Source organism: Thalassophryne amazonica, chromosome 9 (assembly GCF_902500255.1).
Source record: "Thalassophryne amazonica chromosome 9, fThaAma1.1, whole genome shotgun sequence".
Taxonomy (NCBI): domain Eukaryota; kingdom Metazoa; phylum Chordata; class Actinopteri; order Batrachoidiformes; family Batrachoididae; genus Thalassophryne; species Thalassophryne amazonica.
The window spans coordinates 57,703,174-57,730,314 of NC_047111.1; the positions used below are offsets into that span (position 1 = coordinate 57,703,174).

General features: G+C 41.5%; 1 protein-coding gene across 1 annotated transcript in view; it reads right to left on the bottom strand.

The window, feature by feature from the left end:
* Positions 1 to 27,141, bottom strand: part of LOC117517176 (actin-binding LIM protein 3-like) — a 276,212-nt gene that overhangs the window by 21,213 nt on the left and 227,858 nt on the right. Inside the window, exons 15-16 of the mRNA XM_034178105.1 lie at positions 9,451 to 9,515; positions 9,037 to 9,178 (exon numbers count right to left, since the gene is read on the bottom strand). Of these exons, the coding sequence (XP_034033996.1) occupies positions 9,037 to 9,178; positions 9,451 to 9,515 (207 nt within the window). The remainder of the gene's footprint in view (positions 1 to 9,036; positions 9,179 to 9,450; positions 9,516 to 27,141) is intronic.

Below are 27,141 nucleotides of genomic sequence, written 5' to 3' on the forward strand. Positions count from 1 at the left end.
TTTGGTTAGACTCTTTCTCTCCGATTGTTCTGTCTGAGTTATTTTCATTAGTTACTTCATCCAAACCATCAACATGTTTATTAGACCCCATTCCTACCAGGCTGCTCAAGGAAGCCCTACCATTATTTAATGCTTCGATCTTAAATATGATCAATCTATCTTTGTTAGTTGGCTATGTACCTCAGGCTTTTAAGGTGGCAGTAATTAAACCATTACTTAAAAAGCCATCACTTGACCCAGCTATCTTAGCTAATTATAGGCCAATCTCCAACCTTCCTTTTCTCTCAAAAATTCTTGAAAGGGTAGTTGTAAAACAGCTAACTGATCATCTGCAGAGGAATGGTCTATTTGAAGAGTTTCAGTCAGGTTTTAGAATTCATCATAGTACAGAAACAGCATTAGTGAAGGTTACAAATGATCTTCTTATGGCCTCGGACAGTGGACTCATCTCTGTGCTTGTTCTGTTAGACCTCAGTGCTGCTTTTGATACTGTTGACCATAAAATTTTATTACAGAGATTAGAGCATGCCATAGGTATTAAAGGCACTGCGCTGCGGTCGTTTGAATCATATTTGTCTAATAGATTACAATTTGTTCATGTAAATGGGGAATCTTCTTCACAGACTAAAGTTAATTATGGAGTTCCACAAGGTTCTGTGCTAGGACCAATTTTATTCACTTTATACATGCTTCCCTTAGGCAGTATTATTAGACGGTATTGCTTAAATTTTCATTGTTACGCAGATGATACCCAGCTTTATCTATCCATGAAGCCAGAGGACACACACCAATTAGCTAAACTGCAGGATTGTCTTACAGACATAAAGACATGGATGACCTCTAATTTCCTGCTTTTAAACTCAGATAAAACTGAAGTTATTGTACTTGGCCCCACAAATCTTAGAAACATGGTGTCTAACCAGATCCTTACTCTGGATGGCATTACCCTGACCTCTAGTAATACTGTGAGAAATCTTGGAGTCATTTTTGATCAGGATATGTCATTCAAAGCGCATATTAAACAAATATGTAGGACTGCTTTTTTGCATTTACGCAATATCTCTAAAATCAGAAAGGTCTTGTCTCAGAGTGATGCTGAAAAACTAATTCATGCATTTATTTCCTCTAGGCTGGACTATTGTAATTCATTATTATCAGGTTGTCCTAAAAGTTCCCTAAAAAGCCTTCAGTTAATTCAAAATGCTGCAGCTAGAGTACTGACGTGGACTAGAAGGAGAGAGCATATCTCACCCATATTGGCCTCTCTTCATTGGCTTCCTGTTAATTCTAGAATAGAATTTAAAATTCTTCTTCTTACTTATAAGGTTTTGAATAATCAGGTCCCATCTTATCTTAGGGACCTCGTAGTACCATATCACCCCAATAGAGCGCTTCGCTCTCAGACTGCAGGCTTACTTGTAGTTCCTAGGGTTTGTAAGAGTAGAATGGGAGGCAGAGCCTTCAGCTTTCAGGCTTCTCTCCTGTGGAACCAGCTCCCAATTCAGATCAGGGAGACAGACACCCTCTCTACTTTTAAGATTAGGCTTAAAACTTTCCTTTTTGCTAAAGCTTATAGTTAGGGCTGGATCAGGTGACCCTGAACCATCCCTTAGTTATGCTGCTATAGACGTAGACTGCTGGGGGGTTCCCATGATGCATTGTTTCTTTCTCTTTTTGCTCTGTATGCACCACTCTGCATTTAATCATTAGTGATCGATCTCTGCTCCCCTCCACAGCATGTCTTTTTCCTGGTTCTCTCCCTCAGCCCCAACCAGTCCCAGCAGAAGACTGCCCCTCCCTGAGCCTGGTTCTGCTGGAGGTTTCTTCTTGTTAAAAGGGAGTTTTTCCTTCCCACTGTAGCCAAGTGCAAGTGCTTGCTCACAGGGGGTCGTTTTGACCGTTGGGGTTTTACATAATTATTGTATGGCCTTGCCTTACAATATAAAGCGCCTTGGGGCAACTGTTTGTTGTGATTTGGCGCTATATAAAAAAAAAATTGATTGAATTGATTGATTGACCGGGGAGGCTGAGGAGTGTGATCCCCCTATAGTTGGAACACACCCTCCGGTCCCCCTTCTTAAACAGAGGGACCACCACCGGTCAGACCACCGGTCTGCCAATCCAGAGGCACTGTCCCCGATCGCCATGCGATGTTGCAGAGGCGTGTCAGCCAAGACAGTCCCACAACATCCAGAGACTTAAGGTACTCAAGACGGATTTCATCCACCCCAGGAGCCTTGCCACCGAGGAGCTTTCTAACCACCTCGGTGACTTCGGCCTGGGTAATGGATGAGTCCGCCTCTGAGTCACAACTCAGACACAACTGTAAATTTTAAACAAGTATCATTGAATGTACTTTCATTTGAGTATTGTCTGTGTGAAACAACATGTATCTACAAGGGGTGACTGAAAAGTCTTGATCCTGACCCAGATAAAGGCTGGGTTGGTTCTTTAGCTTTTTCTCTTGAGAATATGTGAAATTCTGACTGATTAAGTGCAATGTTGCAGACACAATGTTTCAGTGAAGTCAGAAGGGGCGTGTCAGATGGACAAAGTTGGTGGGTATGCTGTGATTCAGTATCTCATGAAAAAGGGAATGTCTCCATTGAAGATCCATGAGGACATGCTAATGACATGAGGAGAGGATGCCACGTTGTATGCTGCAGTTAAATGCTGGTCAGCCAAATACAAGAAGGGCAGAACAAGCATCAAAGATGGAGCAAGATTAGGAAAACGCAGACCTGCCACTTCAACAGATATGATCCAGAAGATCCATGATATGGTCCTCATTGACAGAAGAGTAAGTGAGTGTCAGTACTTTAGGCATTTCTCAGGAGAGAGTTCATTCTGTTCTGATGGAAGAACTGGGAATGACAAAACTTTCAGCACAATGGGTCCCAAGGCTTCTCACGGCTGATCAGAAATGCATGAGGTTCCAGATATCCAGGGAGAATCCTAGGCTTTTTGAGGTAGATGGACAAGACCTGGGTGCTTCATTCGAACTGGAGTCCAAACAACAGTTGAAGCAATGGGTTCTCCCCTGCTGAGACTGGAAAGGTCATGGCCTTTGTCTTCTGAGATACTGAGGGCAATATTAATGGTGAACTATCTCTGCTGCCCTTTTGCAACAACTGAAAAAAAGCAGAAACAGTGTGGAATGTTCTGTTTCACCAGGACAATGCTCAGATTCATGAATGTGTGAACACCCACCTTATTCCCCTGAATTTCTCCTTCAGACTTCCATTTGTGTCAAAACATGAAAAGGTATCTTGATGGAACTCATTATAGTACTGATAATGATGTCATATCTGCAGGTGATGACTTCCTTGAGCACATGGATAAGACCTTCTATGAGAACAGTATTGAGGTGTTAGAGCAGCACTGGAAAAAAAAGTGTGTGGACTTACATGGGGATTATGTTGGGGAAAAAAAGCATTACATTAATTCAGTTGTGGTTACTTCTTGGTCAGGCTTAAAACCTTCCAATCACCCCTCATAGTAGATGCATAAAATGCACATTAAAATGCATGTTTGCACATTTACTAAAAATCTTTTGACCCACCACTAAATAATCATGTCCCACCAAGAAAACACTTTTGGAGCTGCCACTGGTAAGAGCTACCAAATGTTTTATTTTCAGAAGTGATTATGGTTTCACAAACATCTCTCCATGCTTTCAGATGATGGACATGCTAATTTACAGTGCATCCAGAAAGTATTCACAGTGCTTCACTTTTCCCACATTTTGTTATGTTATAGCTTTATTCCAAAATGGATGAAATTCAGTTTTTACCTCAAAATTCCAAACACAGTAACCCATAATGACAATGAGAAACTTTTTTTTTTTTTTTTTTTTTTAGATTTTTGCAAATTTATTACAATAAAAAAGCGAAATCACATGTATGTAAGTATTCACAGCCTTTGCCATGAAGCTCAGAACTGAGCTCAGGTGCATCCTGTTTCCACTGATCATCCTTCAGATGCTTCTACAGCTTAATTGGAGTCCACATGAGGTAAATTCAGTTGATTGGACATGATTTAGAAAGACACACACCTGTCTACATATAAGGTCCCACAGTTGGCATTGCACGTCAGAGTACAAACCAAGCATAAAGTCAAAGGAATTGTCTGTAGACCTCTGAGAGAGGATTGTCTCGAGGCACAAATCTGGTGAAGGATACAGAAACATTTCTGCTGTTTTGAAGGTCCCAATGAGCACAGTGGCCTCATCATCTATAAATCGAAGAAGTTTGGATCCACCAGGACTCTTCCTAGAGCTGCCCGCCCATCTAAACTAAGCAATTGGGGGAGAAGGGCCTTCGTCAGAGAGGTGGCCAAGAACTCGATGGTCACTCTGTCAGAGCTCCAGCATTCCTCTGTGGAGAGAGGAGAACCTCCTAGAAGGAAAGCCATCTCTAAAGCAATCCACCAATCACGCCTGTATGGTAGAGTGGCCAGACGGAAGCCACTCCTTAGTAAAAGGCACATGGCAGCCCACCTGGGGTTTGCCAAAAGGCACCTGAAGGACTCTCAGACCATGAGAAACAAAATTTTCTGGTCTGATGAGACAAAGATTGAACTCTTTGGCATGAATGCCAGGGGTCATGTTTGGAGGAAACCACGCACCATCCCTACAGTGAAGCATGGTGGTGGCAGCATCATGTGGAGATGTTTTTCAGTGGCAGGAACTGGGGGACTAGTCAGGACTGAGGGGAAGATGAATGCAGCAATGTACAGAGATCCTGGGTGAAAACCTGCTCCAGAGCGCTCTTGACCTCAGACTGGGTTGACGGTTCATCTTTCAGCAGGACAACGACCCTAAGCACACAGACAAGATATCAAAGGAGTGGCTTCAGGACAACTCTGTGAATGCTCTTGAGTGGTTCAGACAGAGCCCAGTCCTGAATCCGACTGAACATCTGTGGAGAGATCTAAAAATGGCTGTGCACTGACGCTGTCCAACCTGATGGAGCTTGAGAGGTGCTGCAAAGAGGAATGGGTAAAACATCCCAAAGATAGGTTCAGCAAGCTTGTGGTATCATATTCAAGAAGACCTGAGGCTGTAATTACCGCCAAAGGTGCATCAAGAAAGTATTCAGCAAAGGCCGTGAATACTTATGTACATGTGATTCCTCAGCTTTTATTTTTAATAAATTTGCAAAAATGTATTTAAAAATCTTTTTTCATGTTTTCTTTATGGGGTGTTGTGAGTAGAATTTTGAGAGCAAAAATGCATTTACTCCATTTTGGAATAAGGCTGTAACATAAAATGTGGAAAAGGGAAGCGCTGTATACTTTCCAGATGCACTGTGGGACTGACCTTAACTGAAGTCCAGCTGAATGCCTACTGCCCCCCCCCCCCCCATCAGTATAATCACAGATAAGACTCAGCATACCACTCTTTGTGTGACCCTCACTTCTATTCCACTTCCACTCTCACTGACCCTGATTTACCTCTTGGCTTCACCTCGTACATCTTCTCTGAACAGCTCCAAATTGCTTTCACTCCTTACTCCCCCTCTCTGCATTTCTCTCGCTCACTTTTGCACAGTATTTCATTCACTTTCTCTCACTTGCCTCCATATCTCCTCTTATAGCACACTCTCCTTTTTTTCCATTTGACCTTCACCTAAACACACTCTTTCTCTTCTTTAGTTCTCGCTTTCCTTGTATTTTTCAGCATCATTCCACCTTTGCCTGCTCCGTACATGTCCTGAATGCAATGAGGAAACTGATCAATGGGGGAGTTAATTTAGAAGGTGCGACTTTATCCACTGTGCACATACTCAGCCGTAGCTACACACAACTGCACCACTTCTGGTTAAAATGACTGGGTTCATTCTTTAACCTCTGATCTCATCACCACAATGCCCTGATCAAATTCAAAGTCTCATCTCAGCTGCCACACAGTCTTACAGCAACATGTTAGAGCCTATTTTATACAAATCGGACTGCAATAAACCATTATTTTTTTATAGTGCAGTTATTTGGTAAAATTAATGATATAATCATAAAACACAGCAAAAAAGATGCCAATTACATTTTCCCAGATCATTCGACCATAACCAGCAATCCATAACTCAATGATATACAATTTACAGTCATTTATATCAACAGATAGCAGATTCATATCATTCACAGTTGAACCATTTTCCCTGACAAATTAAACTAAATGAACAAATACTGAAATTGATTTAAATACTTTTTCTCAGGCTTTGGAAAGGCCTACACATCTACCCTGTAAAAGGCAGTGAGTGAATAGATAGCAGACAGATAACTAGATTGACGGGTCCATCCCCTCCTGTCATTCAACACTTTAACCACAGGATATGCGCGATGCAAAGATTATCACATTATACAAGAAAAACGGTGACTGTAATAACTACAGCGGAATATCACTTCTCAGCATTGTTGGCAAGGTGTCTGCTTGCGTCCTCCTGAACCAACCTGGTCTCACAACAAGTCGTGCTTCAGCAGCACGAAATATACATTAATCTATTGGTTTGTGATATTGTGACGAAAAGCGCCTCATTTTTGTCACAGCAGCACAAATTAATTCTCATTCATTCCATGATGGCAGCATGAAATTAAAAGTGAAGCGGGGGGTCGGGGTGGTTATGGAAGGAGTAGTATTAGGTTATGGTTAAGGTTAGGGTTGGGGGTGGGAGTAGGGTTAGGAATAGTGAGTTAAAAAAAGCTCCGCCAAGAAAATTTGACTCATGTCGTCACGGAAGCACGAAAAAAAAAAAAAACGTGAGACTGGGCTGCCTGGACAGACTCCAAAGGTTAGCAGAGTGTGTTTACCCTGAGTCGCAGTATGGGTTCTGGGCCCAGTGATCCACAGTGGACACAATTTTCTCTCTCTACACCATCTTCAAGAGAAGTGCAGAGAGAAACATTCATTGCTTTCATCGACCTCACAAAGGTATTTGACTTGGTCAGTAGGGCTGGTCTGTTCCAGATCCTTCTGATGATTTGATATTCACCAAAGAAGCACAGCATGATCAAGTCATTTCATGATGGCATGAAAGAAACAGTCCAATATGACAGCAGCACATCAGAATCCTTCAGTATTTCTAGCGGAGTCAAACAAGGATCTGCCATCGCCCCAACTCTATTTGGCATGTTCTTCTCCGTGCTACTCGCCCATGCTTTTGGGTCCTCAGCTGAAGGAGTCCAACTTCACGCCAGGTCCAATGGACGATTGTTCAATGTTGCGCGTCTTCATGCCAGGACTAAAATATGCAAAATACTCATCAGTGCCCTACTGTTTGCAGATGACGCTGCAGTGGCAGGTCATACTGAACAACACTGCCAGCACCTGATTGATCAATTTGTTGAGGCTTGCAAATTTCAATTCATTTCCAATTTAATTTCATTTATATAGCAACAAATCACAACAAAGCTGCCTCACAGTGCTTCACATGAGTAAGGTCTAACCTTGCCAACCCCTAGAGCAAGCACACAGACAACAGCGGTAAGAAAAGACTTCACACTTAGCATAAACTTAAGAAGACCAATGTATTGGCAGAGAACGTAGATGCACCACCACCCATAAGCATGAACCACTAAGTCCTGGAAGTCGTCCACCAATTCACCTACCTAGGATCCACGGTTACAGGTGGTACTCTTTCCCTGGAGGCTGAACAGTTGAGAAGTATATTTGAAAAGCTGTATCTACATTCTCATGACTAACATTACGTGTGGAAAAACAAGAAACTCTCCATCAAGACTAAAGCAGCTGTGTACAATGATTGCGCTATCAGCATCCTCCTATATGGCAGTGAGACCTGGACAACATATGCGAACCATGAGAAGAAAGTGAACATTTTTCACCTGCAATGTCTCCGCTGCATCCTTGGTATTTCCTGGAAGAATAGAATACCTAATTCCGATGCCCCGTCCCAAGCTGGCCTCCCTTCAATGTACATCCTACTCAGGCAACACAGGTGACACTGGCTTTGACATGTACACTGCATGGAGAATGGGCACATCCCAAAGGATATCCTCTGTGGTGAACTGGCCTCTGGGAAAAGGCCTGTAGGTCGTCCACAACTGTGCTACATAGATGTCTGTAAATAAGACATGAAAGCTCTGGACATCGACATCAAGTACTGGGAGGAATCAACCAACAACCGTGCCAGGTGCAGAAGTGTCATGAAGAAAGGCTGAATGAAGGGGGAAGAAAAACTGGCAAGGCAAGCTGAGGGGAAGTGTTCCAGTAGGAAGAGGGAAGATAAACCCATCAACCCAGAAATGATCTTCAGATGTGCCAAGTGTGGAAGAATTTGTCTGTCACATATCGGCCTGACCAGCCACAGCAGAAGATGCACTAAGTACACTGAGGCAACAACAAGAGTGCAACACCATAGTCGACCATGACTGATGGAGACCTACTACTAATAAATAAATAAATACAAAATTAAAAACAAAACCAAATAAAAAAATCAAAAACTTGGCTGAGGATGTGGAAGTGTGGGTTGAGCTGCTTGGTCTGCTGCAACCATGACCTGGACCCGGATAAGCGACAGAAAATGAATAAATGAATGAAAAAAAAAACAAAAATACATCAATCAATTAATAAATCAATCACACGGCAAAACACTACATTGTAATTAGAATTTTGGGTGTCTAAAACCTAATACCTTTACAGAGTCCTCGATGATAAAATATTTGACTGTTTTATGTTATGCAACAGTCCATGAAAGTGCTCAGAAAAATGTGCTGAGATGTCAGCATGACTCATGAGATGGCTGTGCCTGTTTGTTGCACTACAAGCTACCAAAACAAATAGAAAGCCCATTCAATGCTGTTGATAAATTAAATGTATAAGTACTTTTCTCTAATTAAGGAGCAAGTGCATTGTATGCTACCATGACTCCACACGGGGTTGTGCTCATAATGATGGGAAATGATGCAAAGCACAGTGGTTTCAATTTCACATAATGTGAAGTAAATGAGGTAAATCAACCCTACAATCAAATAAAACTGCCCAAAAATGCTTTCCGTAGTGAAAAATACAGAGAACATACTTACAGCCATCAAGGGAGCCGTTTCCAAAACTGTTCAACTGTTCCTTGCTATTACAGTGAGAATTGCGTGGGCTCCCCCACTGCTCATTGTCGTGACAACCTGACCGCGCCTTCATCTCCTCCTTCAGGATCATCCTGCCAATCCCCTGAAGTGAGGAAGAGAGGCAGAGTGAAAGCAGAAAAACAGGGAGGAGGAATCATTTCAGAAAAGAAAAGATGAGTGAAGGGGCCTTAGAAGATGAACAGGGGAGATTTGGGAGCAATTGAGATAAAATGTGTTGGTGGATACAAGAGATGATGCGATGGAGCAAAAGGAAACGATGACGGTGTGCACAGATAGTGAGCACCAAGTTGAAATAAAACAAAGATCAAACATAAAGGATCTAAAACTGTCATCGATCAGTGTCTTTTCTTATACCCTGTTTATATTGTGATTCCATCCATCCTCCTGCCCTCCAGATGAAAACCTCCTCACCCTGGAGCCTGGAGAGATCAAGAAATTGGAGGTTAAAAAAGTGAAGAAGCAGTAAAAAGAAAAGACATAGACAATAATTCATCTGCTTCGCCAAGACCAACCTTGAACTTCTGCAAGGTCTTGGCAGGGTATAATTTCCAGCAGCGAGTACTGCAGGAGTTCTCACATACACTATTTTCAGAGCCTCTGACTGTCAGGTGGCCAAAATTAGAATTGAAATGCTCCCAATGTTCAACATGTCCAAGGTGTGTGTGAGGTAACCATGTGCAGCATGATTTACCCTGACATACAAAACTCTTTGTCAAGACATCGCACACACAAGGTTTCAGAGTCGCTGCTTCTCAGTGGGTGTAGTTACAATTGGACCACACTCAGTGTTGAAGTTGTCCGAATGACAAAGTCTTTGATGAGATATACATACATGATGTGTCCAAGGCTGGGCCCACTGGATGCTACAATTAGAATCAAAATACTACCAACATTAAACTCGTTCAAGTTCTAGTGAGGTGACCTTGTGTACCAACTTTCACCTTGATAGGTGATGTCTTATGAAGTTATTGTGTACACAATGTTTCAGAAATGCTCTCCCCCTGGTGCTTACAATATTAATCAAAACACATCCAAAGCTAAACTTGTCTGAGAGCTTTGTGAGGTGACTTTGTGAACCAGGAGTTGCTTTGATACAAGACGTCTTTGTCAAGATATTGTATATAGTTGTGCTCAAAAGTTTTTGTATCACCAGTTATCCATCTTCATGATGGAGTGGTATAGAAGAGGACTGTCTTAAAAAGAAGACCTGAAAGTTTAGCTACAAATTGCCAGAAGGTACATCTGAGGTGCAAGCCTGGATGTGATCTGTTTTGGTGAAAGAAAATCCTTCTCTGCTCTACTCCACTATGAAGCTAAGAGTAGTGATGCAAAATGCAAAGCTTGCACTGTGCACAATTTCTCCAATCACAGCCACATAAGCCCATAACTTCTCCTGGGTTGTCTGGTGTCTTGATGGCTTTCCTCACTCTTCTCCTTCTGCACAGTCACTCAGTTTTTGAGAACTGTCTACTCCATGCAGATTTACCATAGAGTGCCATACTGTTTGCATTTCTTGTAATTAATGTAAATAAGTCCAAAACATATTCAGTGGCAGCTTTACCATCAGAGGGCCTCGTCCACAACTACCACAAAAGACTCCAAGCTGTCACTGATGTTAAAGGGGGCAATATTTAGTATTAAGAACAGGGGTATGTAAATTTTGGATCAGGTTCATTTGGGTACTTCTCTTGTCATTTTGATTTAAAAAGAGGAAACACAGTTGTTTGACAATAAATGGCTTCACCCAACCACCAGCTATGAGTGAAAAAAAGGTTTTTGTGTTGTCATTCATATTCTCTTAAAAATGGCCCAAAAAAAACCCCCACAAAATTCTGCCAGGGTATGGAAACTTTTGAGCACAACTGTAGGTTTCTGAGACTCTTCTAGATTCTTAGTGAGGTGACCTTGGGACCAAGATATACAAATTGATATACAAATTTTACAAGATAATTTGCACACAAGGTTTCTAAGACACAGGCCCCTGTTGGCTGTAATTGGAACTGACATGTGCCTACTGTAATACTTGTGACCTTCTGCACCAGGTTCTCCTTGACAGATTAAGTCTTTGACAAGATATTGTGAACACAAGGTGTCAGAGACTCTTTCCCCTGTTGATGTTAAGTAGAATTTAAACACACCAAACCTGTCCAAGACCTCAGTGAGGTGATCTTGTGTACCAACTTTGACTTTGATACACAAAGTCTTTGTGAGGATATTGTGTGCACATAGGCTACACAGAAACAGACACAGACAAAGAGTCAGACACCTGCTCTGCTTTTGGTGACACAGACAAAACGCCAGCATGTTGCCATTTGTGGCATTGTGGGCTTCATTGATAATTGGCAAAGCTTCTGGGGAAAACCTGGTCTTGTTAGGAGAGACGGCATCCATCCCACTTTAGAGGGAGCAGCTCTCATTTCTAGAAATCTGGCCAATTTTTTGGGATCCTCCAAACTGTGACTGTCTAGCGCTGGGACCAGGAGGCAGAGCTGTGGTCTTATACACCTCTCTGCAGCTTCTCTCCCCCTGCCATCCCCCTATTACCCCATCCCCGTAGAGACGGTGCCTGCTCCCAGACCACCAATAACTAGCAAAATCTATTTAAGCATAAAAATTCAAAAAGAAAAAATAATATAGCACCTTCAATTGCACCACAGACTAAAACAGTTAAATGTGGTCTATTAAACATTAGGTCTCTTTCTTCTAAGTCCTTGTTGGTAAATGATATAATAATTGATCAACGTATTGATTTATTCTGCCTAACAGAAACTTGGTTACAGCAGGATGAATATGTTAGTTTAAATGAGTCAACACCCCGAGTCACACTACTGTCAGAATGCTCGTAGCACGGGCCGGGGCGGAGGATTAGCAGCAATCTTCCATTCCAGCTTATTAATTAATCAAAAACCTAGACAGAGCTTAATTCATTTGAAGCTTGTCTCTTAGTCTTGTCCATCCAAATTGGAAGGTCCCAAAAAACAGTTTTATTTGTTATTATCTATCGTCCACCTGGTCGTTACTGTGAGTTTCTCTGTGAATTTTCAGACCTTTTGTCTGACTTAGTGCTTAGCTCAGATAAGATAATTATAGTGGGCGATTTTAAATCCACACAGATGCCTGAGAATGACAGCCTCAACACTGCATTAATCTATTATTAGACTCTATCGGCTTTGCTCAAAAAGTAATGAGTCCACCCACCACTTTAATCATATTTTAGATCTTGTTCTGACTTATGGTATGGAAATAGAAGACTTAACAGTATTCCCTGAAACTCCCTTTTGTCTGATCATTTTTTAATAACATTTACATTTACCCTGATGGACTACCCTGCAGTGGGGAATAAGTTTCATTACACTAGAAGTCTTTCAGAAAGCGCTGTAACTAGGTTTAAGGATATGATTCCTTCTTTATGTTCTCTAATGTCATATACCAACACAGAGCAGAGTAGCTACCTAAACTCTGTAAGGGAGTTAGAGTATCTTGTCAATAGTTTTACATCCTCATTGAAGACAACTTTGGATGCTGTAGCTCCTCTGAAAAAGAGAGCTTTAAATCAGAAGTGTCTGACTCCGTGGTATAACTCACAAACTCGTAGCTTAAAGCAGATAACCCGTAAGTGGAGAGGAAATGGCGTCTCACTAATTTAGAAGATCTTCACTTAGCCTGGAAAAAGAGTTTTGTTGCTCTATAAGAAAGCCCTTCGTGAAGCTAGGACATCTTTCTACTCATCACTAATTGAAGAAAATAAGAACAACCCCAGGTTTCTTTCAGCACTGTAGCCAGGCTGACAAAGAGTCAGAGCTCTATTGAGCTGAGTATTCCATTAACTTTAACCTAGTAATGACTTCATGACTTTCTTGCTAACAAAATTTTGACTATTAGAGAAAAAATACTCATAACCATCCCAAAGATGTATCGTTATCTTTGGCTGCTTTCAGTGATGCCGGTATTTGGTTAGACTCTTTCTCTCCGATTTGTTCTGTCTGAGTATTTTCATTAGTTACTTCATCCAAACCATCAACATGCTTATTAGACCCCATTCCTGCCAGGCTGCTCAAGGAAGGTCCTACCATTATTTAATGCTTCAATCTTAATATGATCAATCTATCTTTGTTAGTTGGTTATGTACCACAGGCCTTTAAGGTGGCAGTAATTAAACCATTACTTAAAAAGCCATCACTTGACCCAGCTATCTTAGCTAATTATAGGCCAATCTCCAACCTTCCTTTTCTCTCAAAGATTCTTGAGAGGGTAGTTGTTAAAACAGCTAACTGATCACCTGCCAGAGGAATGGTCTATTTGAAGAGTTTCAGTCAGGTTTTAGAATTCATCATAGTACAGAAACAGCATTAGTGAAGGTTACAAATGATCTTCTTATGGCTTCGGACAGTGGACTTATCTCTGTGCTTGTTCTGTTGGACCTCAGTGCTGCTTTTGATACTGTTGACCATAAAATTTTATTACAGAGATTAGAGCATGTCATAGGTATTAAAGGCATTGCGCTGCGGTGGTTTGAATCATATTTGTCTAATAGATTACAGTTTGTTCATGTAAATGGGGAATCTTCTTCACAGACTAAAGTTAATTATGGAGTTCCACAAGGTTCTGTGCTAGGACCAATTTTATTCACTTTATACATGCTTCCCTTGGGCAGTATTATTAGACGGTATGGCTTAAATTTTCATTGTTACGCAGATGATACCCAGCTTTATCTATCCATGAAGCCAGAGGATACGCACCAATTAGCTAAACTGCAGGATTGTCTTACAGACATAAAGACATGGATGACCTCTAATTTCCTGCTTTTAAACTCAGATAAAACTGAAGTATTGTACTTGGCCCCACAAATCTTAGAAGCATGGTGTCTAACCAGATCGTTACTCTGGATGGCATTTCCCTGATCTCTAGTAATACTGTGAGAAATCTTGGAGTTATTTTTGATCAGGATATGTCATTCAAAGCGCATATTAAACAAATATGTAGGATGCCTTTTTGCATTTACGCAATATCTCTAAAATCAGAAAGGTCTTGTCTCAGAGTGATGCTGAAAAGACTAATTCATGCATTTATTTCCTCTAGGCTGGACTATTGTAATTCATTATTATCAGGTTGTCCTAAAAGTTCCCTAAAAAGCCTCAGTTGGTTCAGAATGCTGCAGCTAGAGTACTGACGGGGACTAGCAGGAGAGAGCATATCTCACCCGTGTTGGCCTCCCTTCATTGGCTTCCTGTTAATGCTAGAATAGAATTTAAATTCTTCTTCTTACTTATAAGGTTTTGAATAATCAGGTCCCATCTTATCTTAGGGACTCGTAGTTACCATATTACCCCATTAGAGCGCTTCGCTCTCAGACTGCGGGCTTACTGTAGTTCCTAGGGTTTGTAGGAGTGGAATGGGAGGCAGAGCCTTCAGCTTTCTGGCTCCTTCCTGTGGAACCAGCTCCCAATTCGGATCAGGGAGACAGATACCCTCTGCTTTTAAGATTAGGCTTAAAACTTTCCTTTTCGCTAGGCTTATAGTTAGGGCTGGATCGGGTGACCCTGGACCATCCCTGGTTATGTTGCTTTAGACCGTAGACTGTGTTTCATATTATTGTATGGCCTTGCCTTGCAATGTGGAGCACCTTGGGCAACTGTTTGTTGTGATTTGGCGCTATACAAGGAAAAAAGTTGATTGATTGATTGATTTGTGCACTTAATGAACAATTAGCTTCCAGTAATGTGTGTGTGACATCTACAGCACTGTATAAAGGTTTTAGGTAGCCTAAACGTTTGACAAAGTGCCTAAAATATTTGTATGTGTGGAAAACTGCTGCATGTATGAGAGGGACAGACCTTTTGGTGAACCAGTGTACGGGTAGTAGTTGGATTCAGGGTGGTAGATGTTGTTACAGTTGGATGAAGATAGTTGGCTGAGTGACAAGGTTGCCATTCTTACTCTTACACGCTGTTGGTGATGCACAGATATCTAACAGAGAAATCACAGAATGGATTTATGAACACAAATTACGAACACTAGGGGACCTATCTTGACAAGCTACACCACATGGTCTAAAGCACACAACGCAGTTGCATTTGAAGCATGTTCAACTCCACTTTGGTTTTTACACAACACAAAATCCGACTGCAGAGTCAGGCGTGCATTTAGTCTGTTAACCCTCTGGGGCTGACGTCATCGTATACGACAGCTGGGACCAAGCTTTACTAAATTATAAATAACTTTTTAATGATATGAGATAGAAACATACTTTTTTTGCTGAAAAGTTAACTCCCCGGACTTTCAATCCACCATTGGCCATCTTTGAACTCCTCATAGAAGCTGTGTGATGATGTGTGCAATGCGAGTGTCCAATCGGAATTGGTTCACCGTCACATGGTTTTCCAAAATCCAATCGTAGGGCAGATTTACCTCATGTGATAAACCAAAGATCGTTTTCAGAAATGATATCTTACTAGTTGGCCCGTTTGAATAGCCCCCTAACGCCTCCAATGTGCCCTGCGCCATTACGCACAGCGAAAGTGGGATAAGATGGAGAGCCTCGCATGACAATCTCACGTGCTCAAACAAAGAGTAACTATCAGGATTGCTCCACTAATTTGCATTTGAATGTTACTGGATTACTCTGTGGCTCTCTCCCTCTGGCGTAAAGCACTGTTTACCACATCAATGAGTTGAGGGAGAGGGGCCGCTCCTCAGAGTGTAAAGCCCCTTTCACACCAGGGTTGCTCCCAGTTGCGTCGTGCGGCGTTATGACGACGTGGCGTGGAAGCAACCTGGTGCCGAGACGATGCAGCTCGGTGCCACAACAGCGCGAGGGGCGCAAACAAAAATTAAACATGTTTAATTTTTTTTGCGTCCTCTGTTCGATGCAGCATTAAGTGGTTTCAGTGCACGTCAGAGCAACAGGACGGTACTCAGCGTGACTGGAAGCCACACCCTCACAAGACAACGTTAGTCAGTTGCCAATTTTATGATGAGCTGCAGCTCCTTCTCTGTGTGGAGCTGTCTGGTGAAGAGAGGCACTGTGAAGCAGCTGCAGCTTCTTCTCTCACAAATGTGTTTAAATAAAATCTATAAAAGTCCTGCTCACAGACTGATTGCCAGAGACATCCAGTAAAAGTCCGGACATCTCCAGTCCACTCACGGACGATTGTTCATGCTCGCACATGTGAACAATTAAAAGAAAGAAAAAAAAACTGTCTGGTTGCAGGCAGTTAGTTCCTTGTTCTCCCCTCAAACTTTCTCATCACTGTTAAAAAAAGGGCAAAAAAAGGACATATGTCCTGCTCACAGACTGATTGCCAGAGATAGGATATGTCCACATCAACTATAACTCCAGACATCTCCAGATTTACTCACGGACGGTTCGTTCGTGCGCACGCACGCATCTTGTGGTCACAGGAGGAAAGATAAACTATAACAGAAGTCAGACGCAGACCTGCAGCTCAGCACAAGAACAAATATAAACTAGAAGAGAAGTCAGAGTGCACAGTCTGGCTGCAGCCAAACTGTGCACTCTGACTTCTCTGCGCAGAGAACCTGCAGGCTGCGTTCTCACCTCCTCTCTGCCCCCTGCTGTGCGCACCTGACGCAGAAATTCCTGCGTCATCATAACACAACAGGAAGCAACTGGGAGCGGCCCCGGTGTGAAAGGGGCTTAAGGAACCAGTGTGAAATGAAAGCTGCTTGCAGAGTCGGACAGAAGACTCAAAACACATTAAAAATAGAAATTTGTGATATGACCTTTGTGTAATAGCAGAGAGAAATTGCTTTGAGTTGAAGACAAACAAAACGCATAGACCATTTTGTATATATTGTTCAAAATGTGCATTTGTTTATTGTTTTAACTTTTTTGTTGTACAGTCTTTCACGCAAGACCTCAAATTACCTTTATAAAGTGTCAAAACAGTTGTTTATTATAGTTTGCTGTGTGTTTTGAATAAATGTGTGTGGAAAATTATTTTCCGCTTTACTTTTTCCTTTGTTATTTCTGATTGTAAACCTTTATTACACTTATAAAACACAACAAAAGCATATATATTATGAAAGAACAGGTTGTCCTGAAAAAAAGAGACATAAAACTTGATTGTGGGATGCAGGGAGAGCTGTTAACAGCAATAATAAAACATTTATGCCAGGCAAGTGAACTGTCCAAAAAATGCCCTTGGACCCCAGAAGGTTAATTAATCATGTGTGTGTTTTGGGTGTAACAGGAATAAAATGTTGTTACCTGTCATTCCTTTCAGAAGCTAGGTGGGTTAGAACCTGGCATATTCTTATTTAGATGGTTAGGCGTTTCTCACAAAAAATTCAGATTTAAAATGCTTTCATGTGACATTTTCTAGTTTTCCAATATAGTTTACACACTCACTCACCTTCAACCAATTAAGGGTCACAGGGAGCCTCTCCCAGCAGTCATGGGCTCGAGGCAGGGTGCAACCTGGACAGGACGTCAGTCCGTGACAGGGCCAAATACAGACAAACAAACACATTCACACCCACACGCACACCTACTGACAATTTAAAGTTTCCAATCCATCTAACCTGCATGTTGTTGGATGTGGGAGGAAGCCGAAGCACCCAGAGGGAACCCATGCAAACATGGGGAGAACATGCAAAATCCACACAGAAAGGCCACAGGCGGGAATCGATCCCATGACTTTCTTCCTGAGAGGCAACAGTGCTAACTACCATACTGCCCCCAATAGAATTTACTTGTATTTTATTTTTAAAGTTATAGTTTGTTGGTTTTGTGTCATCTAGTGGTGAGGTTATAGATTGTACTATGCTGTTTCTCATCATGAGGTTGTTTCCCTTCATGTTTTCGCTTCTTTGATGCCGGGGATTCACGCTTCCTTGTCTTCTCTTGTAATAAGCAACATATATGATCCTCTAGTTCACAAAAATGAGGGTTCCAAACTTGTTAGCCTGCAATAACAACTAGAGACCAGCATAGCTGCAAACTGTGAAAGGTGGAATAAGTACTACATCTCTTTTGGAGTACTACATCAACATGGCCGTGCAACAAGCAGCCTCCACGAGAGGACCTACTCCCATGTATATATGAAGGGCTCAGTCTCAGCTCATAAATATACACATTGATGGCAAAATATTGTTACATTTAAGGTCATTTAATATCAACTGTTACACTGGAGGAAACTAATGGAAACAACATTCTTCAAAAAAAAAAAGGTTTTGGATTTTTGTAACTGCGATTTGCATGTGTGTGTGTCTTTTTGAGGAGAAACACGATGGATCAAGTGGTGTGTTTACTTACACAGAAAAGAGGGCACAGCAAGAGAGAGAGAGAGGGAGAGGGAGGAGGAGAAACATCAAAACCAAGGGAAGAGAGAATGGAAAAGAGGTCACAGAAAAATGTGCTGGTTTATGATGCACAAGTCTCACCAAGCAATCGCATTTGTAAAGATTATGTTCTGGCAACAAAGTTAGCAAATGTAGTTACATCGTGAAAAATGCATTCATTAACAGAGAACTGTTTAAGATGTGCAGAATGTCCGAATGTTTAGATATTTGGAGCAACTTCTCAAGATTTTAAATGGACTTTTAAGAGTGGTTTGTTTTTTATTAGATATCAGAGACAGAGAGAAATGAAAGGAAAGATCAGTGAATAAGCACAATATGGTTGTCTCAGTTATTCATCGTATAAAATTAGTCAAATTTATATGCTGACAGGTTTAACAAACAAATACATAAATTCTTTTTTCATGTAATAATATATAGAACATATGCCATGCAACTGCCTGATTAAGGTTAATCCCCACTGCAAACATTTTTACTACGGTTGTGCTCAAACGTTTACACACCCTGGCAGAATTTTTGTTTTTTTGGCCATTTTTCAAAGAATATGAATGATAACAAAGAAACATAGACGGGAGAAGGATTTTCTTTCATCAAAACAGATCAAATCTAAGCTTGCATCTAAGATGTACCTTCGGGCAAATTGTAGCTAAACTTTCAGGTCTTCTTTTTAAGAAAATTCTCCTCAGTGGCAGCTTTACCATCAGAGAGCCTCGTCCACAACTACCACAAAAGACTCTAAGCTGTCACTGATGTTAAAGGGGGCAATACACGGTATTAAGAACAGGGGTATGTAAACTTTTGATCAGGGTCATTTGGGTAGTTTCTGTTGTCATTATGATTTAAAGAGAGCAAACACAGTTGTTGACAATAAATGGCTTCACCCAACCACTAACCATGAGTGAAAAAAAGTTTTTGCTATCATTCATATTCTCTGAAAAATGGCCAAAAAAGCAAAAAATTCTGCCAAGGTATGTAAATGTTTGAGCACAAATGTACATTAAACAGAAGTGCACTGCAGAGAGAGAGAGAGAGAGAGAGAGAGAGAGAGAAACTAAATCATTTGTTTTTTTGGTTGCACTTGATAATATGTGGAACTGGTGCCATGATTGTTTCCTCCTAAAATTTGCACATGCATCATTTTCAAAGACAACCCCCTCCCCCCTAAAAAAACAGGTCCAAAGGACTTCCACTTGGTTCATTCTATGTGGATTTTGTGTGGGTTGCCTCCAGGTGCTCCGGCTTCCTCTCACATCCAAAGACATGCAGGTTCAGTGAATTGGTGACTCTAAACGTAATGTAGGTCTATGTGCAAGTGTGAATGAGTCAATCTGTCTATAAGTGGCCCTGCAATAGACTTGCATCCTGTCCAGGGTGTACCCTGCCTCAAGTCCTATGACTGCTGGGATAGACACTAGCAGCCCTGAGACCCTTGATTGGACAAAGTGGGTATAGAAAAGGGAGGATGGATGGAATATCCAAAGGCATCTTGCAAGAGAAAAAACAGTGTCCTAATCCGAGTGGTCAGTGGTGCTGATTAGATGTAGGATGAGGGGACTCGTGAGCATTTTGCATGAAAAAGCCATATATGAATAACAGCAGTAGTTGTTTCATGCTTTGCTTTCATAGACACTCAGTTGCTTCATGCATGCATCCAAATATAAGCACCGACACCAATGAAAAGTCACAGTAACAACTTAATAACTGCAATTATTTTTAACAGTAAAGATTTGCTAAATGCATAACGCGACTTGGGTGGCACGATGGATTAGTGGTTAGCACTGCTGCCTCACAACAACATAGAGCAGCAGCCCAGAGCATTTTGGTCAAACGAATGAGGTACCAATATCCGAGGTCAGGATCTTGTACTATGTGTTATACGACATGCAGAAATGAATGTCTGCCGGGGACCCCCTGCTGCGACTGACCCCTAGGACCCCAAATAGGGGGTCAAAAAATGCGCTGGATCAAACAAAGGAGGTACCACAAAATACAGATGTAGTCTGAACCGGCATAGTACACAGTCATTGAAACAGCCCTTGCCAGACATTTTGCCCTCTGCAAGTGGGGTGCCAGACACCCTAAAGGGTCCCAGAATTGGGCTTGGTTAAACATTCAAGGTACCACATGAAACCATGTTTGTATGAATCTTCATTATGTACTAAATGTATAATGAGCAACGCCAGACAAAATTTCTGCTGCATTGGCCCTGCCAGACACCCGCAAAAATGAACCCTTTTTCTGCCAATGGTAAAATTTGGCTAGATTAAACTTCAAAAGTACCACAAAAAAAGCTGCACCAAATGAATATAATATTTAGATTGTCCATTGCTGACATTTTGTCCTCTGCATTGGGATGCAGACCACCCCTAAAGAGTCCTAAAATAAAGGCTTGGTTAACATTGAAGTATCGCATCAAATCAACTTCTGTTGCAAGGTTCTGTGTTGCATTGGGCCACTCCAGACACCCCCAAATTGAACCTTTTTTTCTGGTATTTGCCACCAACAGATGATACCACAACCCTTTGATACCTAATTTCTGCATGTCATATAACACAAAGTACAAGATCCGACCTCAGATATTGGTACCTCGTTGTTTGACCAAATGCTCTAGGCTGCCGACCTAACAAGGTCCTGTGCTCACTTCCCATCTGTCCTTTTCTGTGTGAAGTGTCCATGTCGTGTGGGTTTCCTCCTGGTGTTCAAGCTTCCTCCTGCTTCCAAAGACATGACAGGTTAGATCAATAAGAAACTCCAAACTGACTGTGAACATGACTGTGCAACTTGATATAAAATGATTAGAAGTGATGAATATAATAAATGAAAGTTTGGGCACCCCTGATGATTTCCATGATTTTCCTTTATAAATCATTGGTTGTTTGGATCAGCAATTTCAGTTAAATATATCATATAGCAGACAAACAGTGATATTTGAGAAGTGAAATGAAGTTTATAGGATTTACAGAATAGTGCAAAATTCTTTAAACAAAATTAGGCAGGTGCAACATTTGGGCACCCCAACAGGACAAAAATCTGTCCATATTTAGTAGATCCTCCTTTTGCAGAAATAACAGCCTCTAAACGCTTCCAATGAGAGTCTGGATTCTGGATGAAGGTATTTTGGACTATTCTACTTTGTAACACATCTCCAGTTCAGTCAGGTTTGTTGGTTTCTGAGCATGGACAGCAAGCTTAAAATCACACCACAGATTTTCAGTAATATTCAGGTCTGGGGACTGAGATGGCCATTCCAGAACGTTGTATTTGTTCCTCTGCATGAATGCCTTAGTAGATTTTGAGCAGTGTTTAGGGTTGTTGTCTTGTTTTAAGATCCAGCACTGGTGCAACTTCAACTTTGTCACTGATTCATGAACATTGTTCTCAAGAATCTGCTGATATTGACTGGAATCCATGTGACCCTCAACTTTAACAAGATTCCCAGTGCCTGCACTGGCCACACAGCCACACAGCATGATGGAACCACCTCCAAATTTTACTATAGGTAGCAAGTGTTTTTCTTGCAATGCTGTGTTCTTTTTCAGCCATGCATACCGCCCCTTGTTATGTCCAAATAACTCAATTTTAGTTTCGTCAGTCCACAGCACCTTATTTCAAAATGAAGCTGGCTTGTCCAAATGTGTTTTAGCATACCTCAAGCGACTCTGGTTGTGGTGTGTACGCAGAAAAGGATTCCTCTGCATTACAGCATCTCCTTGTGCAAAGTGTGTTGTATAGTTGGACGAAGCACAGAGACACTCTCTGCAGCAAGATTATGTTGTAGGTCTTTGGAGCAGGTCTGTGGGTTGACTATGACTGTTCTCACCATCCTTCGCTTCAGCTTATCTAAGATTTTTCTTGGACTGCCACTTCAGGCCTTAACTAGTACTGTGCCTGTGGTCTTCCATTTCCTCACTATGTTCCTCACAGTGGAAACTGACAGCTGAAATCTCTGAGATAGCTTTTTGTATCCTTCCCCTAAACCATGATGTTGAACAATCTTTGTTTTCAGGTCATTTGAGAGTTGTTTAGAGGGTCCCATGTTGCCACTCATTAGAAGAGACGCAAAGAGGAAAACATTTGTAAATGGTCACCTTAAATACCCTTTCTCAGGATTGGATTCACCTGTGTAAGGAGGTCAACAGTCAAGGAGCTTACCAAACCAGTTTTGTGTTCCAATAATTAGTGCTAAATGTATTCAAATCAAAATGACAAGGGTGCCCAAATTTATGCACCTGCCCAATTTTGTTTAAATTGTTGCACACTTTCTGGAAATACTAAAAACTTCATTTCACTTCTCAAATATGAGTGTGTTCATCTGCTATATGATATATTTAACTGAAATTTCTGATCTAGACAACCAATGATTTATAAAGGAAAATCATGAAAATTATCAGAGGTGCCCAAACTTTAGCATACAACTGTAATACATTGCATGCCCAGGCTATAAAAAGAGGGGGGGGGGGGGGGGGTGCACAACTGTCAGCACTTTGTAGCACAGTGTAAATTACTGAGAAGTGTTTCTGAGGAACTGTAAGTCTGCCTGACCCGCCGCCTGAGTTCTAATTGGATAAACTGTAAGTCCCGATTATCTGGTGCTGCTTTTTAATATCAGCTCTTAATTTAATAGTACATTCTGTCAGTTCTGCTTTCTCCCTTTTTCCTGTGGGGTTGGTACAGAAGCTATGATATGGATCTGCATGTTGATTTGACACAGGTTTCAGTGGTAGGCACAGCTAACCAAAAAGTTAGCTTCATTAACAGATAATCAGCAAACTGAAAAGTTATCTTGTAATAAAGCTAAACCGACCAACCACCCAAAAGTATTCGGAAGCTACAGCTAACAGATAACTTCCAGTATTGTCTCCGGTACACTTGCAACTACACACAAGCTGATCTTGAGTTTTAAACACCATATTCTTTCTGATATGGCAGCACCGTGGACACGCAGTGGCTCCTCTCACTCCCAACCATGGTGTTTTTCATGTTTTTTATGTTTACAAACAGTGTGTGTCTGTTCATCACCGTACTCGTCGCGCCCTCACATCTCAAGGCGCACTTATCCCCGGGAGTTTCTGCTCGACATCTGCAGAAATACGGACAAAATCACAGACTTAACTTCAGCGGACGTGGGAAAAGCTACGTGAGGACAGTTACGCCAGAGGCCCTTCAATCCCCGACCGCCACTCCTGCATCCAGCCCACAGTGGAGGTGCCACGGGCGGGACCGGCGAGGAAGCAGAAGAAGGGGTAAGCGTGGACGTATCCGGGTCTAGGTTAGCCGCCAGACTTTACCGGCCGGCTATCCCTTCCATCACCCTGGCCAACGTACACTCGCTGGACAATAAACTGGACCATATTCGTTTACCTTCGACATCTTCCAAGACTGTGGGTGAGTGCTGTGTCCTTGTTTTTGTGGAAACATGGCTCAATGACAGCGTCCCGGACCATGCTATCCAGCTAGCATGGCTAACATGCTACCATCTGTGCTGTTTGTTGCATGTATAGCATATTTGACAATAAAGCTGACTTTGACTTTGTAGCATCTAAGGCCACCACAGACCCAACAATGAGTCAGCACTTCTGTCTTTGAACGCCCTGCCCACTGATGAAGCTCCTGTTTACTACATAACTTCCAGCAAAGAAGCAGTTGAGAGGCGCAGTGAGCTCAACTCTGCTACCCAATAACAGTGTTGCCGTGAGGCAGAGGTCTTGGAAAATAAGCAGTGCTGACTTATGGTTTGATTTATGAATAAAATTAATACCGATAGAATAACTCCATTAATGTCAATTCTGTAATTTGTTACACTATAACATATATCTTTAATGTTGAATAAGCACTATTTCTGAAGTCTGATACAAACATAGACAAATAACAAAGGGATTATGGGTAAGATGTGCCTCCACTAACACCGATTGGTTGACTCATTCATTCCAGGTAAAAACCACACGTTAATGTGAGGTGTTGTGTTGGTGTTTACATATAAATCTATATGTAAACACCATTTTTATTTGAAAAAAAAAGCATTTGCAAAAAAAAAAAAAAAAGCCAAGGTGTAATTAGATAACCATCTCATATAAACGGTGTCAAAATAAACAGAACGCTGCCATCTACTGGTGCCCAAGACACTCAGTACTTAGGGCGATACTGCCATGAACACTACTGGCCAGTAGATGGCAGTAGAGAACATGAAAACTTGCCAAAACAAAATTCCAGATAATCCGTGTCTGCTACGTTTAAGATGCATGGAATTTAATAAACGCAAACTGAATTTCAGACATCCTGTATATATTACTCTGGAACAAAGACGACAGACAGCGTTTGACATAAGCAGGACTCTAATAGCAAACAGGAATCAATTGTAATGATTCCAATTGAAAATAATGGAGAAGCAACCTGGGCTTCTCCTGGCATTTTTACATAAAACAAACACAATAACAACGTCTATAAACGCAGAGAATATATTCACGAGAGTTTTGGGCACAACATACAAAGAGTTTAATGCTGTTGTCCATGTGGAGCCTGATCAGAGCGTCTCAAATGCATTTCTTCTGTCGTGAATGTACTGAGATTACCCATAATGCACCTGACACAGCATGTCCACACTAAAACCTTCAAAATTAGTGCATTACTTTAAATTAGACCTGCACTGAAATAAATGTGGTCAGATTTCAGAAAGAAATAGCTGATATGTATTTATAAGACCCTTGTGAATGCAGTAAAGTAAATCTGTAAGACCAAATTTGTAATTCAGTGGAGAAATCCTCATTTAAAAATGACAAATTTGCAGCTAAAATTTAGCCCTCTGTGAAAACAGTTTGTATAGCCGTATCATTTCCATGACGTCAGGGACAAGACGACGTGCTCCCGCCTTTAGTCCAATCCCGCATTGAAATTGATTTTATCTGTTAGTAATGTTACTTATACACGTCCTGGTTTCAACATCCAAAAGTAAGCTGCAATGAATGTGAGACACAGCTCTGCTTGCTCAGATCCGGGGATCAGATCAGCAATGACATCGACAGCGGGCGCCATTCTTCCTCTCCCGCTCTTTGCCTCCGCTGCGCTTATTAAGTCTGCGGGCTCGTTAACGAGCTCGTTAACCGCCGACGTGGGCCACTCACACCGCCCGTGTCTGCTTTGCAGCCGGTGTTGTGCCAGATTCAGCGCACAACACCGGCATCACCTCTCTGTCTACTGAATGGAGCTGCAGCACACTTGGCACAAGTCCTGAGATTACGCTCGCTGTTTTAATGCGAAGCGGCCGGTACACCTGTTGCTGCAAGGACAGACTTCTTGCGGCAAAATCCACAGCACCGCACGTCTCGGCAATCGGAGCCCCAGAGCTCCATGGACGCTGAGAGAGGTTTATATATTTTTAATGACTGGGATTCTTTGCGGGTCTCGCCTCCATATCCCGCGATGGTACCGGAGGCGAAAGACAGTAGATTTTCATTGCGACACCACTCAATCAAACGGGCGTATGAAAAAGTCCCCCAAAATAATTTCAAGCACAAATAAAAGAAATGTGTACTCACCAAACGTGCCGCAAGACTATGAAGTTTTAAAAAAAGTAGATCCTTCCATATAAGACAAGAAAAAGGTGCAGATGCAAACTGACGTAAATCCACAAATTACAGTTGGCACGCAATGCATGCTGGGAGAGAGGGTCTTCTCCGTGACGTCTTGGCAGCGTCCATGATGAGAGGGACAGTTTTGCGGAGGGCTAAATGTTAGCTGTAAATTTGTCATTTTTAAATGAAGATTTCTCCATTGAATGACAGATCTGGGCTTCCAGATTTACTTTACTACATTCAGAAGGATCTTATGTGTAAATGTAAGTCATTTTTTGGTCCAAAGATCTGACTGCATTTATTTCAATGCAGGTCTACTTTAAAACTAAAATATATATCTGATATTTTCAGTTTATAAAACTTCAGACGTGACATTAATTTAAATAACTTGTCCGAAATTAGTTTGGTTAAAATTTTAACCACAAGTTAAAACTATATGCCTCTAGATGACTTGGGTGATATTGCCAGCATACTAGTATGGAGTCAAAAGAAATTAGCTTTTTTTTTTTTCTTTTCTTATCTTTTCTGTGACCAGTTCTCCTTTGCCTGCAGAGGATAGAGCAGTTTCTTCTGAAACCAGCTCTCCTCTGTTTACAGAGAATAGAGCTGGTTTCTTCTGGACCCAGCTCTCCTTTATTTACAGAGGACAGAACTGCGCATCTGCTATAAAACATTTAACAGGTACGTACTCAACTGATTTTAGACTTCATAAATGTTTGTAACTGTTAAACTTTGTTTCCTGCATCTCCAAAATATGTTAGTGGTCTAAAAATGATCAGACCAAAACTTATAGGAAGATAACTGGTCCGATAATGGTGTCAAAGATATCTGAAAAGCTAATCCGATAATGAAAACATTATCTTTGATAATTAGCAGTTAGTAGATTCACGGAACTGTGCCCACCACTGCAGGTTTTACACCAAATGCCCTTCCTGACACAACTCCACATCACATGGAGAAAGGGCAGGGGTGGTCTTGAACCAGGAACCTTCTGCTAACAAGCGCACTGACTGCTCGGTTGCCACACTGTCCCAACTCTCAAATTTAATGCACCTAAAACAATGTGAGACGTGCAAAAAACAGAAGCAATGAAATACTTTTTCATAGTATCTTGGGATAAACGGCTGGGTTCATCTAGACTCAACATAACTGCCAA